Source organism: Agelaius tricolor, unplaced genomic scaffold (genome assembly GCF_023055355.1).
Source record: "Agelaius tricolor isolate 1412-34295 unplaced genomic scaffold, bAgeTri1.0.p SCAF_72, whole genome shotgun sequence".
NCBI lineage: Eukaryota > Metazoa > Chordata > Aves > Passeriformes > Icteridae > Agelaius > Agelaius tricolor.
This window is the reverse complement of record NW_027269332.1, coordinates 440,323-461,823: the sequence shown is the minus strand read 5'-3', so window position 1 is coordinate 461,823 and position 21,501 is coordinate 440,323. Positions and strand designations below refer to the sequence as shown.

General features: G+C 43.9%; 1 protein-coding gene across 1 annotated transcript in view; it reads right to left on the bottom strand.

Annotated features, from left to right (window-relative positions):
* Nucleotides 1-13,969: 13,969 nt before the first annotated feature.
* ETNK1 (ethanolamine kinase 1) overlaps nucleotides 13,970-21,501 on the bottom strand; it is a 27,787-nt gene continuing 20,255 nt past the window's right edge. The window contains exon 8 of the mRNA XM_071418011.1: nucleotides 13,970-20,750. Coding sequence (XP_071274112.1) covers nucleotides 20,678-20,750 — 73 coding nt within the window. The 3' untranslated portion in view covers nucleotides 13,970-20,677. The remainder of the gene's footprint in view (nucleotides 20,751-21,501) is intronic.

Below are 21,501 nucleotides of genomic sequence, written 5' to 3'. Positions count from 1 at the left end.
TGGTTTCCTCCCAGCCCAGGGACAGTGTGAGGAGCCAGGCTTCAGGCACTGTGCTGACCCCAGTAAGCAAGGCTGAGTGTTTCTTCGTTAACACAGTTGATTCATGTGTTCCTGGCTATCAGTTACATGGGTACATGGTTATCTTACACTAGGTATCATGTATACAGCTTATCAATTGCCTGTGCAGCCCCTGAAAGCAAAGCATGTCACTTCTGAGCTGCTACATGCTACTGAAGCCACTCTAGTGATTTACTGATGGAAGTTTCCCAAGCTGCTCATTCACTCTTACTGTCACATCCCCTTAATTCCTGATTGAGAGCATTGGTTAACTGACTCCAATTTAAACAGGTGACCCCATAAAGCAAGAGATTTCTACATCTCCTTTCCCTGGTCATAGCTGTGCCACAAAGATATTTCCCTTTCTCTCCACACATTTATTTCTATGCACTCCTGCTGGGTGTCTTCCAGGGCTCTCCAAAAGGTCCTGTTGCACAGAGCATGGGCAGCATCTCTTCTGCTGCTTCAGTGTAATCATTTCCATCTCCCAGCCTGCTGCTGCCATAGTGCAGGCATGGCATCAGTGTTTTCCTTGGGCTCCTTCAGATGCATCACTCTGGGCTGCTTCTTTCCCTGAGAAAGTGTAGTGTATAGGGACTGTTGGATATTCTTTGGCTCTTCCCTTCCCTATATGCCCTCTAAATATGTCACAGTGAGGTGTGGTGTCCCCTCAAAGGTCTGCCAGGAAACAAACCTGGATAGACAGGGGATGTAGAGGATGAACTCTCATTTTGTGAGATGTGATTGGTTGCTTTTTTTTTTTAAGTAATTTTTTATTAGTAGAACTACAAACATCTTTGCTGCCAAAGACTGATCTCTACCCTAGCTGTGCAAGCAAAATTATTCTTAGTTCCCCCCCCTTTTTTTTTTCCTGATAATAAGACCCAAGGGTAGCCTAAGAAATACTGAGAGAATTAAAATTTTGGATGGCTAAATGAAAACTTCAAGCAGAAAAAGGCAAATGAAGTAAGAAGAATGAATAAGCCCATGAGGTCACTGCTGGTGTTCATGTCAGGGGCAGGGACCTTGCAGTCATGCACATGGCAGCTGTCCCCCAGCATGCAGAAAGGAGGGTGGAGCCCACATCCCACATCCCAGTGAGCTCATCTCCGTGCTGATCCTACGCTCCCCAGACTCTGGAGCACAACTGCTGCTGTTTGAGCAGGAGCTGAGCTCAGCCCTGCCGGCCAAGGGGCCGAGAGGGTGAGGAATTTCCAGGCTGCTCCTCAGGCCAGTCCACCCCCACCAGCTGATGATGTTTGTAAGTGCCTGTACCCTCTCTGCTTGAAGAGAATCTAGATCCACCTACTCTGCACTTCCTGAGCTGCTGATGCACCACAGAGCTGCACTTGGCCAGCCTGGGGATCTGTCCCACAAACACTGGTGCATGCATCAGTAAAATCTGGTTTGCACAGGTTAGGTGTCTGTGGGTGCCTAAACCACAGGGCAAATAAAGAGATCAGTCACGTTTCTCAGTTCCAAAGTGTATTAACCTGAAATGGAGAAATATTTATGGCGTATTCAGGGAGGCTCCCAATTCTCTCCCCTACTACCAGCCAGAGCATCACATACAGTGTTTAACATGCACTGCCCTCAGTCTGGTGTGGACAGCAGATAGCAGAGGGAGCTGGTTTTCCCACCTGCACAAGCAGCTGGAAGAGCTTGTCCCCATGCACAAATGAGGAAGAGCAGCTCTTTAATATCAGCAGCAGAGCTGGGTGTACAAAAGTGGGCACAAGGACCATGTAGTTCCCTCTACCCATGTCGTTTTCGGGCTGGCTCTTTTGAACGGGAGGAGGTAGAGCTGGATTTTTGGTGGGTTGTTTTGCTCCTTCCAGCAGTTTTCCAGCCTTCAGAGCTTGTCAGGTTTGTAAAAAGAACAGCTGGGATCTGAACAAAATTGGTTTTGTGCTTTTTCAGAGCCCCCTGCTCTTTGTGCTGCTGCAGTGATGGGTGAGAGAACATGGGCACACAACTGGGCTTGTCTGCTGTAGCTTTCCTTCAGCTAATTCAGGTTCTTCGAGTCTTGATGTGAGTTTTTCTCCCTGAAAGAGTAAAATTGAAAAAGTCACTGATGATTTGTTCTTTGGCTCTATTTTGGTGCCAATGCATCATTTAGCACTACAGCAACCATCAATACCCATTCAGGCACTATCACAAAGCTTTTCCCTAACATTCACTGTGTCATTTAGAAAGTGATAAAAATCCCAGTTAGAGCAGTATATTCTTTTGTGGTCCCCTAGTTCCAGCAACCTTTTAAGGTACTGGACAAAATTAGCAACAAATTACTTTATGAATACCGAGTCCTTTTGTTGCAGTGTTCTGAGAGTTTGCAATACTGTCAGATTTGAATTAAATATAACAAAAATTAAGCTACTTTGTGTGGCTGCTTGCTTAGACAGTGAGGTAATTATATATAATAAGGAGATCTGATTAACAATCACTCCTAGTCATGGCAACCTCACACCATTATTGTGCTCAACATGAAGACAGATTGTTATATTGTTTTGGAATGTGGGAAACCAGCAATAGCAGCAGCACACCATCAACTTAATACATAGAGTAGGATTTTTAACATTGCCAGCTGCAGTGAATTAATTGTTACCAATATTTTATTTTTTCGGGGAGTATGGTTTTGCACATGGGTTAAAGAACTGTAAGGTGCTCAGTAGCTTGTACACTGTTCCTTCAGCAAAAATACCATAATGTCCAAGCTTTTGTAGCCCAAAATAAAAACAACTCTATGGGTGCTGGTTTTTTCTCATTTTGAAAGGAGACCACAGCACAAAATAGTCATTGTCCTATCACAAGGAGATGTGATGGCAGTAGTAACAACAAACATCCTGGCAGAGACATCTTCAGCACTGAGCCCAGCCCCAGCAGCTCCCCAGTGCCTTCCCTTGAGCCACCGTGCCAAGGGCTAAGATAACTGGAGTATATGCTGTGAATTTACAGTGCCAGTGATTTTTCCATTTGGGCAGCCTAACAGAAGCAGGGAGTTCAGACACAATATTGCCTTCACACATGGCTCCAGGGCTCCTGTTCCCTCTGCCCGAGCAGCCCTGAGGGCACACACCCTGTTAACCCTGAAGGAGGGAAAAGGGAATTTTATTAATAATGCATTTTTCCCTGTGGTGGTAAAGTGTCTTGTCCAGGGTTAGAATAAGCAGCTCTATTTTGGGACTCTCCTTCACAGGCATGTGGCATTTTAAACTCAGGGAAGCAGCTGGAAAAGAAAATGTCACATTCAGTTCTGTTCAGGACTGAGTTTTGAATCTTGGCTAAGCTTAACCAGCCAATCAAGGGATGTAAGTCAGCTTGGTGATTTGTGCCTCTGAAAAGGAACAGCTCCAGCCTATCCACACAGCAAACAAACAGCCCTGCTTTTCCAGGGGGACCAGGCACAGAGCTGGGAACCTCTTCTCAGCAGAGCACGAGGGGAGCTGGGAGGCAGGCAGCACCAGGAAGAGCTCGTTGGTACCGAGGGGATTTGGGAAACATTGGAGGCACATTCAAAGCTGAGAGTGCACCCAGAGCAGAAACCTCTGACAGGCAGCAGCGGCCAAGCTGAGCTCCCAAACACCCCAGAGCAGCCCCCACGCTGGGACTGCCACCAGCCAGCACAGCCACTTGGCATGGGCAGCACCTCACACACACATCCAAAGGTCCATCTGGGGAGAGTTGCTGCCCGAGGGGGGGATAAGGCAGCCAGGAAAAGCACATGGGCACCAAGAGAAGCAAGAGCTGCATGCTCTTGGACAGGGAGTCAGTGGCTATCAGCAGGAAAGGCTTTGGTGTCACCATGCACAGCCCCGCTGGGACAGTGAGCCCCTGCTCCAGGGAGGCTGGAAAGGCAAATGAGGCACAGACAGCCATGGGACAAGCAGGGCAGAGAGGACAGGAAGGACAATCACTGTGCTTGTGTTTGTTACCCCTGAAAATGACCCAGCATTTATAGAAATAACACAGCAACAGCTGGATCCCTGCTCAGGGCAACATTTGTGTGGCACCCTGGGAATCTCCAGCCTGGAGGAGAGGGAACCTGATCTTCCATGGACTGAGGGCTGCAGTGAAGGGCAGGAGGGGGAGATTTGTGGCTCCTTCTCAGTATCCAAGACCTAAGGACACAAAATGAATTATCTTGCAACAGAACTGGAATGAGCGGAGGAAGCACTTTTCCATGTGGCACATAATTAAGCTCAAACACAGATAATTCTGGAAGCCAAAAGTATAATATGGTTGAAAATGTAGTTTGACAAATCCATGGAGGAAAATCTATTACGGGCTGTGCAACACAAAGCCACAAGTCTCCAGCTCAGAAATCCCTGAGCAATGGGGAGGGGAAAGTTTTGTGTCACATTAGACCCCTTCCTGCACTCCTTTTTTGATTTTCATAGGAAGCAGAAGATGCTGTCTGGTCTGGCACACTGCTGCCATCCCGGTGTTCCCAAATTAGCTGCCCAGCCTGGAGTGTCCCCAGACCCAGCTGGGTGGCTGGCTGTACCCTGCAGGGTCTGTTGGGAAAACTTCCTGTCTGCACCCACTCTCCCCCTGGGTAGGGTGTGCCCTGTGTCTTTTATAGCTCAGCCATACAGAGATTCTTCTACTCCATCAGGAAGATTACATTATAGAGTGGAATAAAATACTAGTTTGAAAAGCTTGATCAGGGTCACATCCTAAATTAAGTAGAAGGAATATTCCTGTCCAAATCCTGCAGACGGCTGGGGGTGGCAACCAGTCTGCCTCAGGTTTCAGTCCTATTTTCTCCTAGAGCACATTGAACTCATCATCTCACTGAACAAGCTTTAGCAGTGAGCAACTGCAAATAAGCTAAATCCAGAGAAGTCTGCATAGATTGGAGGCAAAATGCAGCGTTCTTCTCCAGGGAGCAGAGCTATCCATGAAAAAATGTAGAAGTAATCTAGTCCTTCTCAAAAACAAACAAGGAAACATAAAATCCTCCTCTTTTCTTTGATCATAGTGATCTTTATATAATCACCTTTGGGTGCAAAGCTGGCATGGAAAACTCCAGCCCAAATGGTGAAAGTTTGAGAAAGTTAGAGACATGAAACAAGGAAGATATAGATGGAACCAGGTTTTAACCACCTCAGGCACATGCAATCAGTCGTCTCATTGCAGGCTGTGAAATCCATTTTCTGAGGAGGCAGCACAGTGAGGCCAAGCTGGAAAACCCCTGTTCCTGTGCACAGCACCCAGGGTATGCAAGGGCACCCTCTCTGCCACAGGCTGCTGTGCCCACCCTGCTCTTCATCACTTTCACAGTTACAGGGTCTTACATACCGGTGTAATCAACATTTCAGATGGACTGGACTGAAAATGAGCAACTTTTCACAAGGGCAGGCAGTGATAGGACATGGGGAAGAGTTTTAAACAAAAAGAGGAGAGATTTAGGTTAGATGTGAGGAAGAAATTCCTCAGAGTGTAGGGAGGTACTCAAAGAGTTTACCCAGACAAGTTGTGGATGCCTCATCCCTGGGAGTGTTCAGGGCCAGGCTGGATGGGGCCATGAGCAAGCTGGTTTAGTGGGAGGTGTTCCTGCCCAGGGCAGGGGGCTGGAATGAGGTGACCTTAAAGGTCTCAGCCAACCCAGACCATTCTGTGATTCTATAATTTGTATCTGTGTCCATCTGAAAACATCAATTCTGCTCCTGCACTGCCCAGAGACCTTAGGGGGCACCTGGCAGACTCCTGTTTAGAATTAATTCTGTATTACTGTTTCACACATTTTTGCTGCTCTTGGACAGGTCCAGCAGCCCTGAAGGCAGCAAAGCTCTGTTTCTGAAAATCCAGCTGACAGATAGCTGTGCCTCCACAGGCTGCCTGCTGGGCCCTCTGTGATGCAGCAATGAACAGAACCCTGCTGTAAAAGCCTTGCTGCTCAACAGCATTCTCCTGATTAACTTCTCCTGAATAAAAGAAGAAAACTGCACATACCTGGTCATGTTACAGTGAGGATAAAGCACAAACTGAGCAATAGGGAGGTTCATATGTTTAATGCTTCCAGGTGTTATGTAGTCTTCCTGCTTGCACTTCTCTGCTTCTGTTTCTTCAGTATCTCTTGCTACATGACTGCTGCTTTTGTTTGGGTTGAATGTTTTCCTAATTGTCTTTCACTCCCTGCTTTCTTTGAATTTGTTAGGTATTGCTCTGGGACACAAAGTGAGCAGGAAATCTTGTGAGGCATCTTTCTATCTAGTTCTGTGAAATGCAGTTTGAAAAGCAGAGGCTGTGTCCTCATTAGATGGAGGAACCAGAGAAATTGTGCTGTGCATTTATAAACTGCACAGTTTGTCACTAAGCCCATGTACTCTGCTACCAGCACTGAATATGCTGCCTTAAACACCAAAACCCAGCCCCTGTCTCTGAATCTGTCAGCACCTGAATCCAAATCCCATCATTTCTCCTGTTCTTATCAGTGTTCTTTACTGTCTGAGTGCTGCAAGCAAAGCATCTTCCTTATGCACCACTGGCATTAAAGGTCCTTGAAGAAAAGTTGGGTTCTCCATCAAAAATGTGATTTATCAAATTTGCATGGGGGATATAAATAAAGTTTAGAAAAATTCTCTTCCTGAAGCAAAAGAGCATCCAGGTCAGTCATTGCTACTGTTGCTCTGCAGGGCTAATGACAGAAAATGCAGTAATTTTTTGTCACTTGGAACATGACTCAGAATAAGAGACAGATGATCTACAGATTAGGAGTTGCTAATTTAATTAAGGAGCCACTTAATGAGGTAAAATGGTACTTTAGATCTAAGTATCTAAGCCTGCAGAAATTTTAGGAACACTGTAAGCTTTTGTATTTCAGAAGCAGCTTGGGTTAAGATTATTTTTCCTTCAGAGGTGACATCTCAGCTTTGCAGATGGAGAGAGGACTTGGAGTTCTAGAGAGATTAGTCACTGCCAGTAACATCACCACTATACAATAAAGAAAGTGTATTTTGGGGTATAATGGTACTGCTACGCAGGGAGAGCAGTTCTACAGCTGAGCTAAAAGTTTCTTATTTTTAATGAAAAATGTTGACAACAGTAGGCAATGAAATTTTTTTTTCTTAAATTTTCTTTTGTCCAAAATTCCAAACCATAAAGGTTTGGATGTGAACAAGCTGAAATACTGAAGCTGAAAATAGCACACACAATGTTTTAGCCAAATATTTCACCAGGCAGGATACTTAGTGGCTATTATTAAAGAGTTTTAAAGTTTAACTGTACTTTGGAAATAAAATTTTTCTTTTTTAAAAAAAACCAAACCAAACACTTGCTAAAAAAAATATTTTTGTTGAGAAAACCAAAACAGTAACAGATTTCAGTCTTGGTGGATGATACAGGATTGAAAACAGACATTTTCCCTAGGAATGTCCATCTCATCAAATTTTCCACTTTGACCAAGCTGTTGTTTTTCAACACACAAGGTGGGGGAGGAGTTTCATGACCATTTTTCTCTTACGTCTGCTGTAATTTCTTACTTTCCATATTATGCCCACCTTTACTTGGCTTGCAGAGCTGCTGGCTGCCCCCGCCCTATCAGGTTAAGGCACTTGCTGGGAATCACAGGACAGTTTGTGCTGGAAAGGACCTCAAAGATCATCCTGTTCCAAACCCCTGCCAGACAGGGACACCTCCCACTGTCCCAGGCTGCTCAGAGCCCATCCAGCCTGGCCTGGGACATTTCCAGGGATCCAGGGGCAGCCACAGCTGCTCTGGGCACCCTGTGCCAGGGCCTGCCACCCTCACAGGGAGGAATTTCATCCCAACATCCCAACCCACTCCCTGTCAGTGTGAAGCCATTCCCGCTGTCCTTCACTCCAGGCCCTTGTGAATAGCCCCTCTCCCCTTGTGGGCTCTCTCTGGGCACTGCAAGAGCACCAAGGTGACCCAAAGCTCCTCCTGCCAGGTGAGCATGCCCAGCTGTGCCAGCCTTTCCTCCCAGCAGAGCTGCTCCAGCCCTGGCATCGTCCTGGCGCCTGCTCTGGGCTCTGCAGCAGCTCCAGCTGCTCCTGTGCTGGCCCAGCCCTGCAGGTGAGAGCTCACCCGAGGGCAGCAGAGGGGCAGAACCCCAGGCTCGGCCCAGCACGGGGTTTGGGCTCCCAGGGCACAGCCAGGGCACCTCTCACCCTGCAGCACCCTCAGCCCCTTCTCCAGCCTGCCTCAACCACCAAAAGGCTTCCCTGGGGCTCGTTTGTCACTTGCTGGCTTTAAAGCAGCTCTCTTGCACCACAGCTTGGCACAAGTGTTTCCTTCACACATTCATCAGGGAGCAGATGCCTTCAGCTCCTCTGCGGTGTAAAATCTTCAGTCAGCTCCCGGCCCCACTTGGTCATGTGCAAAGCCACCCACTGCAAGGGGCAGGTTCTAGGCTGCCCCTTGTCCCCCCAGTGTGCTTTTCCAGGTTCTTGTGGGGCAGGAAAGCTGAGGAAGAACAGGGCAAGCCCCAGCTCTGGCCTCTGCCCCTCTCTCCTGCTCAGATCCAAGCAGCAGCACTCTGGGACCTTCTCCTCTTGAACCACAACCCTTCAAGATGAAGAGCTGCAAGAACACGACTTGAATTGCTAAAAATTAAGGAAAAAGAACGACCAAAGCTTTAAAATTTATATTATTCCAATTATGAAGAGACAAAATGAGCCCGCTTTAGTTGGTGGATAAATGTTATTATTGTAACTAAACCACTGTTATTACTTATCATTTGCAGAGTGGGTGTTAAACAGACCAAGATTGCAAACTTACCTTGTGGAAAATTCAGGGCTGTGGAGAGGAGCTGAAAAGGTTTCCAAATCAGAGCAAAATCTTGTGACTTCAAAATTCAGTAATGGATTAAAATTTGCTTTCAATTTAATTTAGAACAGTGAACATATTTCCAATAATTCATTTGGATAGTGTTTATCCATCTCATTTGAGCATCTCTTATAATGTGTTAGCTGGTGTATTTAATATGAAACATGTTAAAGATAATTTAATATAGAAAGAAATGAAATGAAAACATGATAAAGTCAAAACAATTTTATCTTATATCAAAAAAATGTTTTGATATTATTAAAATAAATCAAGAAAGTAAAAATGAAATGTTTTGACTTTTCCTTGTTAAAAATATTTGTCAAAATTGACACGTTCTTGCAAAACATTTGGACTTTGACAAACAGAATTCTTTTTACAGAAGAATTGTTTTGCTGAGCTCTAATTAAAAACTGGCTAACTCACAGATCTCAAAAAATAGGTGTCAGTGGTGAATTATTACTGGGAGTCAAGTATATGATGAAAGGGAATAGTTCATCGGCCAGTGCCACTGAATATTCTGACCTGAGATCCTGAAATAAATACCAAAACGCTTGTGAAAGGTTTCTGGGTGCTGAGGAGTGCAGCAGAGGGACCAGGGCCATCACAGGGTGGTGGGATCTCTTTGGGAGACCTGTGACTCAAACTCAGCTGTTCCAAGCCAGGAGAATCCAGAGCCTGCCCCACAAACATCCCTGCCATGTCAGGACAGGACCAAGGGGTTTTAGTGGATAAATAACTGAGCAGGCAAGGAAAGCAGAAACAAGCAAGGTACTGAGAGAGCCCAGTGCAGGGAGGTGGAGTCCTGCTCTGACACCAACAACTCCAACTGGGAGAGTGGAAAAATCACTGAGGAAAGCATAAGTCACTCAGAGCCCTCTGTTATTTTGCCCATCAAAGACTGAAAAGTGATGAGGGAAAATGAGGATGAAAGGTTACTGGGGGCTCTTTAGGGACAGAGTTTGAAAAAGGAGTCTAAAGCAGACAAGTGCAGAGGAAAAATGAAGCAAATTCTTTTACTGGTGACAGTAGAAACATGGTAATTATCAACATGATAAGCTCATCCTTTCAGGATGTCTTCAAATCAAAACTCTACTGAAGGCACAAGTTACTTTGGTTCAGCCCAGGAGAAGAAGGGGAAAATTATCTAACCTGAGTCACAGAAAAGAACAGAATAAGTGTTTTTTAAATATCCTCTACATTTATAATCTATGGGAGTCTACACACCAATTATTTGAACATGGTGAGTAATCTGAAGATAGCCAAGATTTTTTAACTGAATCAAATTATGCCAAAAATCAGGAATTTATTATCAACGCTGTCAACGGTTGTTGAAAGTGGATGATTGGATTAAAAACACTGTCCTGGACATGGTTTCACAAAATTCTTTCTAATTAAAAACTTTGGTACTAAATCTAATGAGAGTGAGCTTTTAACCTCTGTTTTAGGAATAGAAAAAGAGAGCAGATCTAGAATGACTGCCCTGGTGGCAGGGAGACACAGATGCAAGAGGGATACCTGCTTTCCTTCCTGCTTCAGAGCTTCCCTGGTGCCTCCTCCGCTGCCCAAGGCCTCAGGATATTTTCAGCAAACAGAACATTTCTGTAGAAACATTTCACTCTCAGCAAGCACCACTTCATCAGGAGAGAAATTAAAACTTGATCAGTATAATACCAGTGTTTAATTCCTGCTTGTGCTACAAAACTAACTGTGCAGAACTGGGTTTGCAATTCATATTTCTATTATGTTCTTCTCTACATGCAAAATGGGAATCTGAGCTTCTTCTACCTTTATATCCATGGCTGGAAGAGTTTCTCTCTCCCTGTGTGTGTATACTTACACACGAAGTAAGAAGCACATCAGCTCATTTGTAACATGGATGATGCTTGTCCTCCTTCTGCTCTATTTAAAAAATACAGCCAACAGCTAGGAAGTGCAAGTCAGAGATTTTATCTGCCATCCATTACTTGAATATTATATATTTCAATAAAATATGGAATTATTTGAAGAAATGAATTTATTGCACGCCATGTGTTTCTTTGCAGAACAATGTGGCAGTGGGATAACATTTTGCAATTTCAGATCGTTTCCCATGGCAAGGAAATTACATTTGCCAGCCAGCTGGTTTCTGTAACTGCATTTAATGTACACATGGTGGGTCCTGGTTAGAGTGGGAGACAAACCCTGCTCACTCTGGCTAACAGCAAGCACCTGGGGAAAGGTTCAGCGGAGAGTGAGGCACAAACCAGCTCCAGGAACCAGAGCTGGCATCTGCTTGTCACCTCTTCAGTATCTCCTCCCCTCATCTTGGCTGCTCCCTTTCATGCCATGTCCCTCTTTTTAAACCCTCTACTGTCTCCTAGGTCAGTGCACCTTTCCATTAATCCCTTTTTTCCACTACCCGTCCCATAAATCTTCCCTTGCCTTTCTCCTCTTCCCATCAGGGAGGCACATTCTCCTTTCTGATCCCTGCAAATGAAGATCCCCTATTTCAATATATGAATATCCCTTGATACTATTGTTAATACTGTTATCTGTGATAAATTAGGAAATGACTTGGCACCCAGTGCTCTAGTTTAGTTGACAAAGTGGTGGTTGGTCAAGGTTTGGTCTTTTCCAGCCTCAGTGATTCTGTGGTTCCATAATTTTACTCTTCCCCCTATACCTGAGCTCTACCTCAGACAACTCCTGTTTTAACCACAAATATTAGCACTCACAAGGGTCAAGATCACAGTAAAACATTTTGTTGGTCTAGTTTCTTCTTTCCCTGCATAAGATACAGAAAATAGCTTTTCTTAGTGCAGAATTACTAGACACAATTTCATTAGTTTTCTTTGGTTAACCTGTTTCTGAAATCTTACTTCTAATCAGCAACCTGCAGTGAGAGACTGCACCTTTTGGGTCAGACACAGAGTCACAGAACCATGAAGGTGGGAAAAGACCCCCAAGACCGTGGAGCTCCCTTTTGGCTGAGCTCATCTTCTCAATAAACCACAAGTGCCTCATGGAGTCACTGCTAGAGCCCTTCCAGGAATGGTGACTCCAGCACTTCCCTTGGCAGTCATGCCATTGCTGGACAACCTCTGGTGCAGAAACTCTTCCTGTGTCCAAGTGAATCTGCCCTGGCTCACTGGGGCCATTGGCTCCTCTCCTGTGGCTGCCTGGGAGGAGCTGAGAGTCCCAGGACACACACCAAGGAAAAGCTTTGGTTTCCTCTACAGCTCTACCAGTCTGGCACCTGCACAGCAGCTGAACTTGCAGAGGTGGGTGAATTAAGTCAGCTCCCTTTCATGCAAAGAAGCATCGAGGAGCTGGAGAGAGTTTGGTGCAGATAAAACACTGCCACTTGCTGATTACCAGAATTGCTAAATCTGGACAGGTGTGCTGGGACAGCCAGGAGCCCACTGCTCCTCCTGTAGCCTCTCAACACAACCTGTTGCACAGTCCAGAAGAGTTAAGACCAGCCAGTAGACCCCTAGACATCATTTTTCCAAACTTAGTTTCAAGTTTTACCTTCAAAGCTTCACTGAATTCTGTGCTAGGAGCCAGGGGAGCCCAGTGGATCCACGTGCCGAGGTTGGATCAACACTGCAGCTCAGAGCAACTTCAGAGCTCTCACAGTGTCACCAGAGCCCAGAGAGAAGTGCAGCAGCAGCTGCTCACAAGCTCAAGCTTCAGCACAACTTTCGGAGAGTAGCTTAAGCATTTAAAAGGTCAAATAGAAGTTTTGTGTGTCTGCCTCTCTCCACAGTCTTTTCTTGTTACTTCACTGATAAAATCTGGGGAGGACATGCTGCTGTTGTTATAGTGCAACAGTATTGGCAAAGCCCCACTTTAGAAAAGTGTAGGTTGTAGCATGCATGACTAATGATTAATGATGCTCATTAAAAAATGAAGTTCTGATGAAATTCATTAATGCTTGGCTTGAGTCTTGCTAACAGTTATGCAACATTAAGAGCAAGGCAATTACAGATCTTGGCTGCAACTCATTGAGAGATAAAAGAATACCCTTTTTCCTGTTTAACTCAATGTATGACATGCTGCACTACAGAAAAGAGCTGTCTTGAAAAAGCTTCTCCAACAATGAGACACAGCCTGCAGCTCCATTGCCACCTGCGGGTAAGTGCTGGAGTCTGTCATCCTGCTTTATTTCCCACAGCACTGGGGGATAAAGGATCCACAGAAAAGAAGGAGGAGAAGTAAAAGCCACGCTTCTAACTGGCCCTGGGGATGAGAAGTAAAAGCCATGCTTCTAACTGGCCCTGGGGATGTGCTGAGGCTGAGGATGAGCAGCAGGCCTCGGCCAGAGCTGCCTTACAGATGCACCCTGGGCAATACGTGGCTGACACCATCAGTATTATTTAGCTAAAAATCCATGACTGAGATGCTGGAGCTCTCTGCTTAACACCAAACCCACTGCTTTAGAGACTTGCACGTAACCCTGTGCAGTTATCTGCAAGAAACACAGCATTTCAAGGATCTTTCCCAACTGACATGAGCAGAGACTTGGCTGTAGGGTATTTTATGGGAAACCCTCCCAGCCAAGGCGGGGCCCTGGCCGAGCCCTGGTCCCTGTGTTGTGAAGTGTGCCATCAGCTCCAGGAGTTTCTGTGATAAAATACAATCCAGCCACTTGGACTTGCTGATTGTGCCTATAAACGCTGGGCCCATTTTGGAGTGAGTTTGGAGACCTCTCCTGTGGGTGGAAGCCCTGGATGCAGAGCTTACTTCCAGCATCATGGCTCAGCCTATAAAATAGTCCCCCAGAGGTAAAACAGCACTTATGAGGCATAAATTGAACTCCAGTGCAGCCCTAATTTTGCATGCTTTCCTCCTTTTCCTTGGTGGCAGTGATCCCTCCTGACAGCCACGATCCATCCAATTCCTGTCTCCCACTAAATCTCAGCAGACAATGACCAAGCCTGTTGAACATGCAAAACTGTTAACAGTTCACTTGGTGCAAGGCAAATTCTGGCTCAAGATATTTATTTTTAGCTGCATTGTCAATCCCATGGAGAGGCATGCATATGGGCACCTGCCAAAACCCTTTAAGAACTCTTGGCTATTCTGTAGCAAGAGTTCCCAAACCTGGGGAAAGCAAAATCATCACAAAATATACCAACAGTGCCATTAGAAACCAGCTTTATTGTTGCACTTTGAAATTATTTACACAATATAAATCTCTTTGAAAGGTACATTACTTCATTTAATCAGTGGTAGAAGGCCTTAGAATAGTTTCCATCACATTTAGCTCAAAAGAAATACAGTTCACTCCAATGAATAGATGATGCACCTAAACACCACAACACACAAGAGGCAGGGGGACTCTTTGGGGGGATGACAGTGCTAGAGGATGACAAAGGCTCTTTTACAAATTGAGCTCAGTTTACTCACAGGACACGAGTGGACTTGTGTTTTAAAGAACACTGAAAACTCCGCAGTAACAAAGAAAATGACACAAAATGGAAAATATTCCTCATATGCTGTGGCCCTGTGTCTGCAAGCGCTCAGAGGGTTTCAGTGGAGAGGCTCAAACCAAGGGCTCTAACTTGAAGCCACACCTCAAAGATTGGGAACATCCTCCGTGCTCAGACCATCCAAAGCATTGTGCACAAACAGCAGCATTAACTACCACACTGTGATACAAAATGGTACAGGGAAACTTGCTACAAAATAAAACAACTCTTTCACACATTGAAGGCTGGACACATTTTCTGATAACACTTAGGAATTACTACTACCAAAAATTTAGAAACACATACTTTTTCTCCAGTTCATGCTGTATTTTTTCCATTTTAGACGATATTTTTACATTTCTCTTCCAGGGTCTCTTTCATCTTGCATTTTGTAAGGGTCTCTATGTGGGGAAAAAACCCAAAACCACTAAATAGAGGAAAAACAATTGCAACACCACACAAATAGGCTGGTGCAGCACCTGAAGTTATGTCAGCATTTAGCATCAAAGTTTGCTTGCTAGATTTCAAGTAACTTGTTTTCCTTTCCTTTTGATTTCTATGAAGTTTCCCTCTGTGTCATCTCTCAGTAAGACATTGGGGAAGTCCATGAACTAAATTCCACAGTGCAGGGAACTGTGAGAGCAGCTTGACAACTTCAGAGGGCTGCAGAAACAGAGTGTGAAACCTTGAACCAAAAATTTGGTCATCTGGTCAAGTCTGGCCATCTAAGGTCCCAGTGGTCTTCAGGGCCATGCCAGTCAGTTTTCTGACATTTCCCAACAGTAATAAAACCCTTTATGACAGAATTCTGTGCAGAGCACCATCCACACTATCAAATACACAGAAAAGCCCAAACCACAATGTATTGCAAACTAATCAGCTACAAAGGTGCTTCCTTTTGTATAAATGATTTTTTGAACAGTCTCTTCCCTCTCTCCACAGGTTGACTGGTTTCCTAGTTACATAATCTCTACAGATCAGACCAACTGTAAAAGTCACTTAAAAAGAAAAACATTTTAAAATCAAACAATGCCTTATCCAGTGTCTCAGCACTTCACTTGGATGGAGCACCTCCTATAGAACCAGCCTGTGCAAACATTTCACACATTTGCCTTCCCACTGGGGGTCTCTAAGCCACAAAGTCTGGTTTGATCCATCACATTCCATCTGGAGTGGTGTGATTCCTCACTGTGGAGAGCCCTTTCCTAAAGATCCTGTGCCTGGTTAACAGAACATCTACCCTGCACAGGCTCAAAGCAGGGCTTGGTTTTTCCTGTCTTTCACAGCTATTGAAAACAATCAGCTTGCCACTCACAGTCATAAAGAGGGAGGAGAAATCATCTGCAAGACTGCTCCACATCAGCCTCGCATTCCCTTCAGGTCTGAAAACACTTTCTGCTCCACTGCCATGATTACAGCCTGCTGCGTGGGGAAGATGACAGCAGACAGTTGCCAAGTGCAGCAGTTCAGCAATCTTAACACACAACAAATAACAGAAAACCATGAAAACAAGGAGCACACAAGCACCTGAAACAGACACTGAGACATGCTCAACCTGCTCTGCTAACCAGAACAGGGACTGCCCCAAACAAGAGATCACAGCGTCACTGCGGTTTGGAACAAAGCTTTATTTCATCAAAATGTTACCCAATGTTAAGATTTCTTTTGGTATGAGTAACAAAAGTGTATTTGAAATCTTCTGTTACCTGCCAAAGGCTTTAGAAAAATCTGAGCTTCATTCTGAAACAAACTTTACCCTTTATAATTTGCTCTTGTCCTTAAACCATGAGAGTAAACGAGCATATTCAATACCTTGCTACAGCAAAAACTTGAGATTCCAAGTGAGTGATTTCCTTTTACTTACATTTATCAAGCCCATCCCTCCTCTTGACTAGCACTTCTTGGATAAACTCACTTCCCAGGACCTTTGTAACCTCAAGTGTCACCACAGGTAAGGCTGAGAGGTTCTACAAACTGCATCAAGGTCAATTTGTCAGATGGAGAGCAAGATTTGCAAACCAGAATTCTCCAGCTGAGGTATTCAACACACCAGTGAGAAGAAGAAACTAAGAGCTTGAAGGACACCATGGAGCTCATAACAGACAATGAAAGGCAACAGTGATGAAACACAGTCAGGGAAAAAACTAACCTTTGTTATGTCTGTGTTTCCAAGGTTAAAGGCCTCTTCAGAAAGGGACTTCTTACACAAAAAAAATTCTGATGAGGTCAGAGGTCATGCACTGACAAAGCAGAATGTAATTTTAGTCCAAAAGGAAATAGTGATAAGCCAAGTATGGAAAGGAAGATTTTAGATTCATGTTTATGCTAAAAGAAGTAGGACTGTGGGCACAAGGAGGAGGGGGAAGGAATCACACACAGGGAAAATATCTCAGCTATAAGTTTTAAATACTCTATAGTTCTAATGTTGAGGTAAATTAATTCACAGAACTGAGTGATTTGGGCATTCAGCATTAGCATTTACAAGTCAGCAACTAATCCTATTAGGAGGTTACATCCACCAGAAGCATTTGAGGGACTCTATCACAGCTACCTCAATCAACGTCCCCATGGGAGCACACACCTCAGGAGTGCTTCAATCCAACACCCTTAGTTTAGAAGTCAACAGCATTCAAGAATGAATAGGAAATGTTTGGAAGTTTAAAGAAACAATTTAAACAGCTTTCCCTGTCCCACTGGTACTGCAGACACCTCTGACACATGGTTTGCCCTATTATTAGAACAGATTTTCTCTTAATCTAAGTACTGAATAGATCTCTTCATTCCCAAGAGCAAGATTTCAAAAAAGCTAATGGGGGGGAAAAGACACCGGGTGTCCAAGGCTATAAATGGGTATCTTAACATGAAAGTATTATGCTGCATTATAAATCAATCTAACAAAAGAAGTCCGCACACAGAGTTAAGATTTCTTCTTTACAACAAGATTTCTACAAAATAGGAGAGAATACAATGCAATACACAAGTCCATAAATGCAAGATAGAGTACAATTCACACTAATTTACAAATGGTTATTTACACTGTTGTATATACAAGTACAGTCAGACCTGGTCAATGCAAACTTCACATCCTTTTAAAAAGCAAATCAACAAGTGGCAATGAAGGGATTTAAAATTATGTGACAGGAGACTAGTGACCGTTCAGAAAGCTTTAGTGCTTGAGTGACCTAAGAAATTAGGTCTGGATCAGCCAGATCTGACTGCAGAAATGAGAAGGAAAAAAAATCACACTATTCTGCTTTACAAAAGCAACCAGGCCACTACAGTCTATTGACTTGATGCTATTTCTGCAAGAATGCCCAGATTAATGATCCTCTTTATATTTACAATATAGCTTTAACTACAGCAAGAATTATTAATTTCGGCATTCATGCCCTTAGCTTAAAAAAGGCAACAGAGTATCTTCTTGGCAAGTCACAGTCAAAACTACTACAGGATGTTTCTAGAGCTCAGTCATTTTTTTGTCCTCCTTCCAGTATCTTCATGTTGCTATTACAGAGACCAAGATAAATTAAATGAAACAAGTACATGTTTTCTAGTACCTAACTTACATTCAGAATGTCCTGTATTCACAGTTTCAAGCTACCTTACCAACTGCAATGCAAATTACTACTTCCAACTGAATGCATCTGCAGATATCCCCCAGGAAACGAGGATATCCGAGTGCTACTGGCTCAAAGGGACGTGGAACAAGGCTCAAGGCAACTGGCATTGCATTTTGGGAGATGCTTTACAGTATTTCCTCAGAGATGATCACAAATGGATTTAACCTGCACTCCTCTGGAGAGAAAGCTGATGCAGAGCAGTGCTGAAGTGAATTCCAAGGTGCAAACTTAAAGCCTTGACCAGTACTGCAAAGTCCACCACTGTAACCTGTGACAGTCCTTGTGCTCCTTCCAAGCGGCTCAGGAAAAGCTGGGACTGTTTGCTACCTGCTTCAAAGTGCCTTCACAGGATTCCCTCCACAGGGATGAGACTGAGCTGCACTCAGGAAAAGCTTTGGTTCTGCGGAAGCAAACTTCCACTCCTGCAGTTATTGCTACTTGAGCTGTACAAACAAAACACTACTGACAAAAATTACAGTAACTCCAAACCTAAGTAGTACTGGTACCTGAAAAGGGAATGTGTTTTGCCAGCCATTGGGAAAATTAGGATCTGTCAGCTGTTGGATTTCCCAAGACCAAATGAACTTCACAGCCTTCTCTCAAAATACTTCATAAATACAAAGCAACACTGTCAGAAATAAAGCCATTGCTTGGTAGAAAATAGTAACAAAGAGTTCAAAAATCTTTAGCAATCTTAGTTCCAAGGACATCTTGCTGAACTTAAAGGAAATACAAGACAGCAGGGTATTATTCATCAAATGTCAGTAAAGTCCATAGGGAGAAAGTACAGAATATTAAGGACTTCAGTGCCTTCATGAGCTCTAGCAACATCCTTGATAACTGCTACAAAGTAAATTATAAATGTCTATTTAAGCCATTTGTTTCAAATCAAAGAGAGTTTGTCCAGTATAGTAGCCTCCAGCTAATGAAAACGGTTACCTCATTTCAAGTTACAAAAAAACTCCCAGCTCTCCAATTTGTATAAAGATTTTTAAGGTTTTGACTGAATAAAAATAAAATGAAAACATTCACAGATTAATATAAACAAGAGGAAAAACAAATCCTAAATGGTGCTTTTGTAAAACAACAGAATACCATTGGAAATGGTCTTTATTGGTGAAGATTTTTCATTCACATGAGTTTTCTTTGTCCTGAATCACTCCAAGCTTTTGTAAAGCACACGTGTATGTAGGTGTGTACATGCTATACACACATGCACACACTGCCATGTGCCATAAAGCAATTTTGAATAAATATCTTTGCTGGAGTCTGTACAACAGACTCCCCAGCTAAGTTTGTGTTTGCATGTGCTCGTGCACACGCACAGACTTTGTACACGTGGGCACTTATGTGACCAAAGTGCAAAGTTTTTCAGAGTATCATCAGAGTCTGCCTAGCCCCAAACCACATTGCTGGGCTTGAGCTTTCTGCTGTGGGTTCCTTCCCATCTCCTGCCCCCCAGCCCCACCCTCCCTTTCACAGGTAAAGCCTCTTTTCCACACAAACTTATGCATTGTTCCATTAGGTAAACATTTTCATTTAACATTTTGTAATCCAGACCATTCTTGGTATAATAGCTTTAAGAAATAAAATGTGTGAGATGATCAAAGCCTCACTGCCAAAGTCATACACTTTCCCATAATGTCCTTCACACTGGAGGCTTTCAGAAGCAATTTGCTGACAGAAAAGAAAAAAAGAACCACCAGACATACCAGAATTTGCACAACTACAGGGCCAGGCAGTTAAGACTTAAGAGTCCAAGGTGAGAAGGGGACAAAGCAGAAAGTTGTCATCGATACAGGAGCTGTGAGCCTGTGTCTTGCTCCCAGTGCCACAGGAGCTCTGCTCTCCTATCTCGGGTCCAACAGTCCGTTCTGCCACTGGAGCACAACAGATACAGACAGCAGAGTTCAAATCCAGGATCAAGTTGCAAAAAGGAGGAGAGATTTGGAACAGTGGTGCTTTGATTCTAAGAGTACATGTAATAAAACAGCAGCTTTCCCAGAAGGTGGGCATGGCAGGCTGTCCACCCAACACCAGCGGTCGGGACAAGATCCTCAGAGAATCTTGTGGCCACAGAACTCCAACATTTCTGCAGCCCAATCCAGGCCAAAAAAAAAAAAAAAAATCAAGGTGTTATTTATCATTTCAACAAGCTGCTTGATTCTTGTGCAAAAGAAAAGTACCATTTATGGAAAGCTACCTTTAAAAAAGGGGGGGAAAATAAAAGATCATTCCAACCCTTCTCCCTAGCTACACCACACTAGAGATCTCACAAGGCTATTTCACTCCTTTTGCTTACAGGCCTCTAAAAGAACAATTGTCTCTGACATGTCTTCTTCAGCATAAGTGAATGCAACTTCAATAAAGTAAGTTGTTACACAAATCCTTTGGAACAACTTCACTGTCTGCACCCAACTTTAACACAAACTGATGAAAGCAGCAACGGAATCATGTTAAACGTATAATAAATAATTCACATACAACATATGTTAACTTACAAAGAAGGATTAAATTGCCATTTCTACAACTTTTTATAGATTTAGCAAGTTTCTAATCCGTTTTGTATCAACAGCAGTACGTATGTTCTTCATAATAAATTTAACATTGAAGGACTGTCTAGAGGCATTATTTATAAAGCAAGAACCACCAAGTGAGCATTACAGCACTTCAACAAATGTTTAGCTTTTTTCCAGTATCTGTTCTCAGAAAAGATTCAGGGGTTGTCTATCCACTTGGTAAGAGTCCTCCTCTTCGTTACTCAGGAAGAGTTAACGCCATGACCTCCAGTTTCATTTTGAAATACTGGTTAAACCGAACAATTGCATACCTGGGCAAAGGGAGAGAGACATTCCAGGTTAGGAACAGCTAACTCTTCACATGACAACAGCCATACCAAGGAGGACCAGTCAAAATTCCACTGACCCCAGCACCCTGCCTCCAAAATTGACTCTTAGCAGCTGCCAAAGGAAGAAACCAGGAACAGAGCAATATCATAGAACTTCTTCTCTACCACCCCCCAATCCCAGCTTGCAAAAGAGATGCAGCTCCAGGATTACCAAGGGTAGAGGTTTAGTGTCTGACTGTTTTTAAAGGACTGTCCTCCAGGTGCAGTGCCACAGGAATTTTGGATCCCGATGAAAAAACAGAATCTCCAGAGCTCACAAGTGTTTGGGTTATCCCGGTGTTCTCACGCCCTCCGGCGGCCGCTGCCCGGTGCTGCAGCCACCCGGGAGCCCACATCGGCCTTCCCCACAAAAATGACATTACACAGCCCAAAAATCCCTCAAACCCGGGACCTCCTGCCAGGTAAAATGATGAATCCTATCACCTTACTCGGTCCCCAATGGAGACGTTAATTCCTCTGCTTGTTGCCATGAAAGACCATTTTAAAAAGGCCACAGACACAGATATCCACCTGAAACAGAACTTAACTTCCAGGATCAATATTCCATGCAATAGGTAATCAAGCTCTTTTGCACTATATCCTTGACCCTCACTGTTGCAAGTGTAGGTCTGGCACCTGACTGATAGCACACCTTACTGACCACCTCAGCTTCCATGCCTCTGTCTCCCCAGCA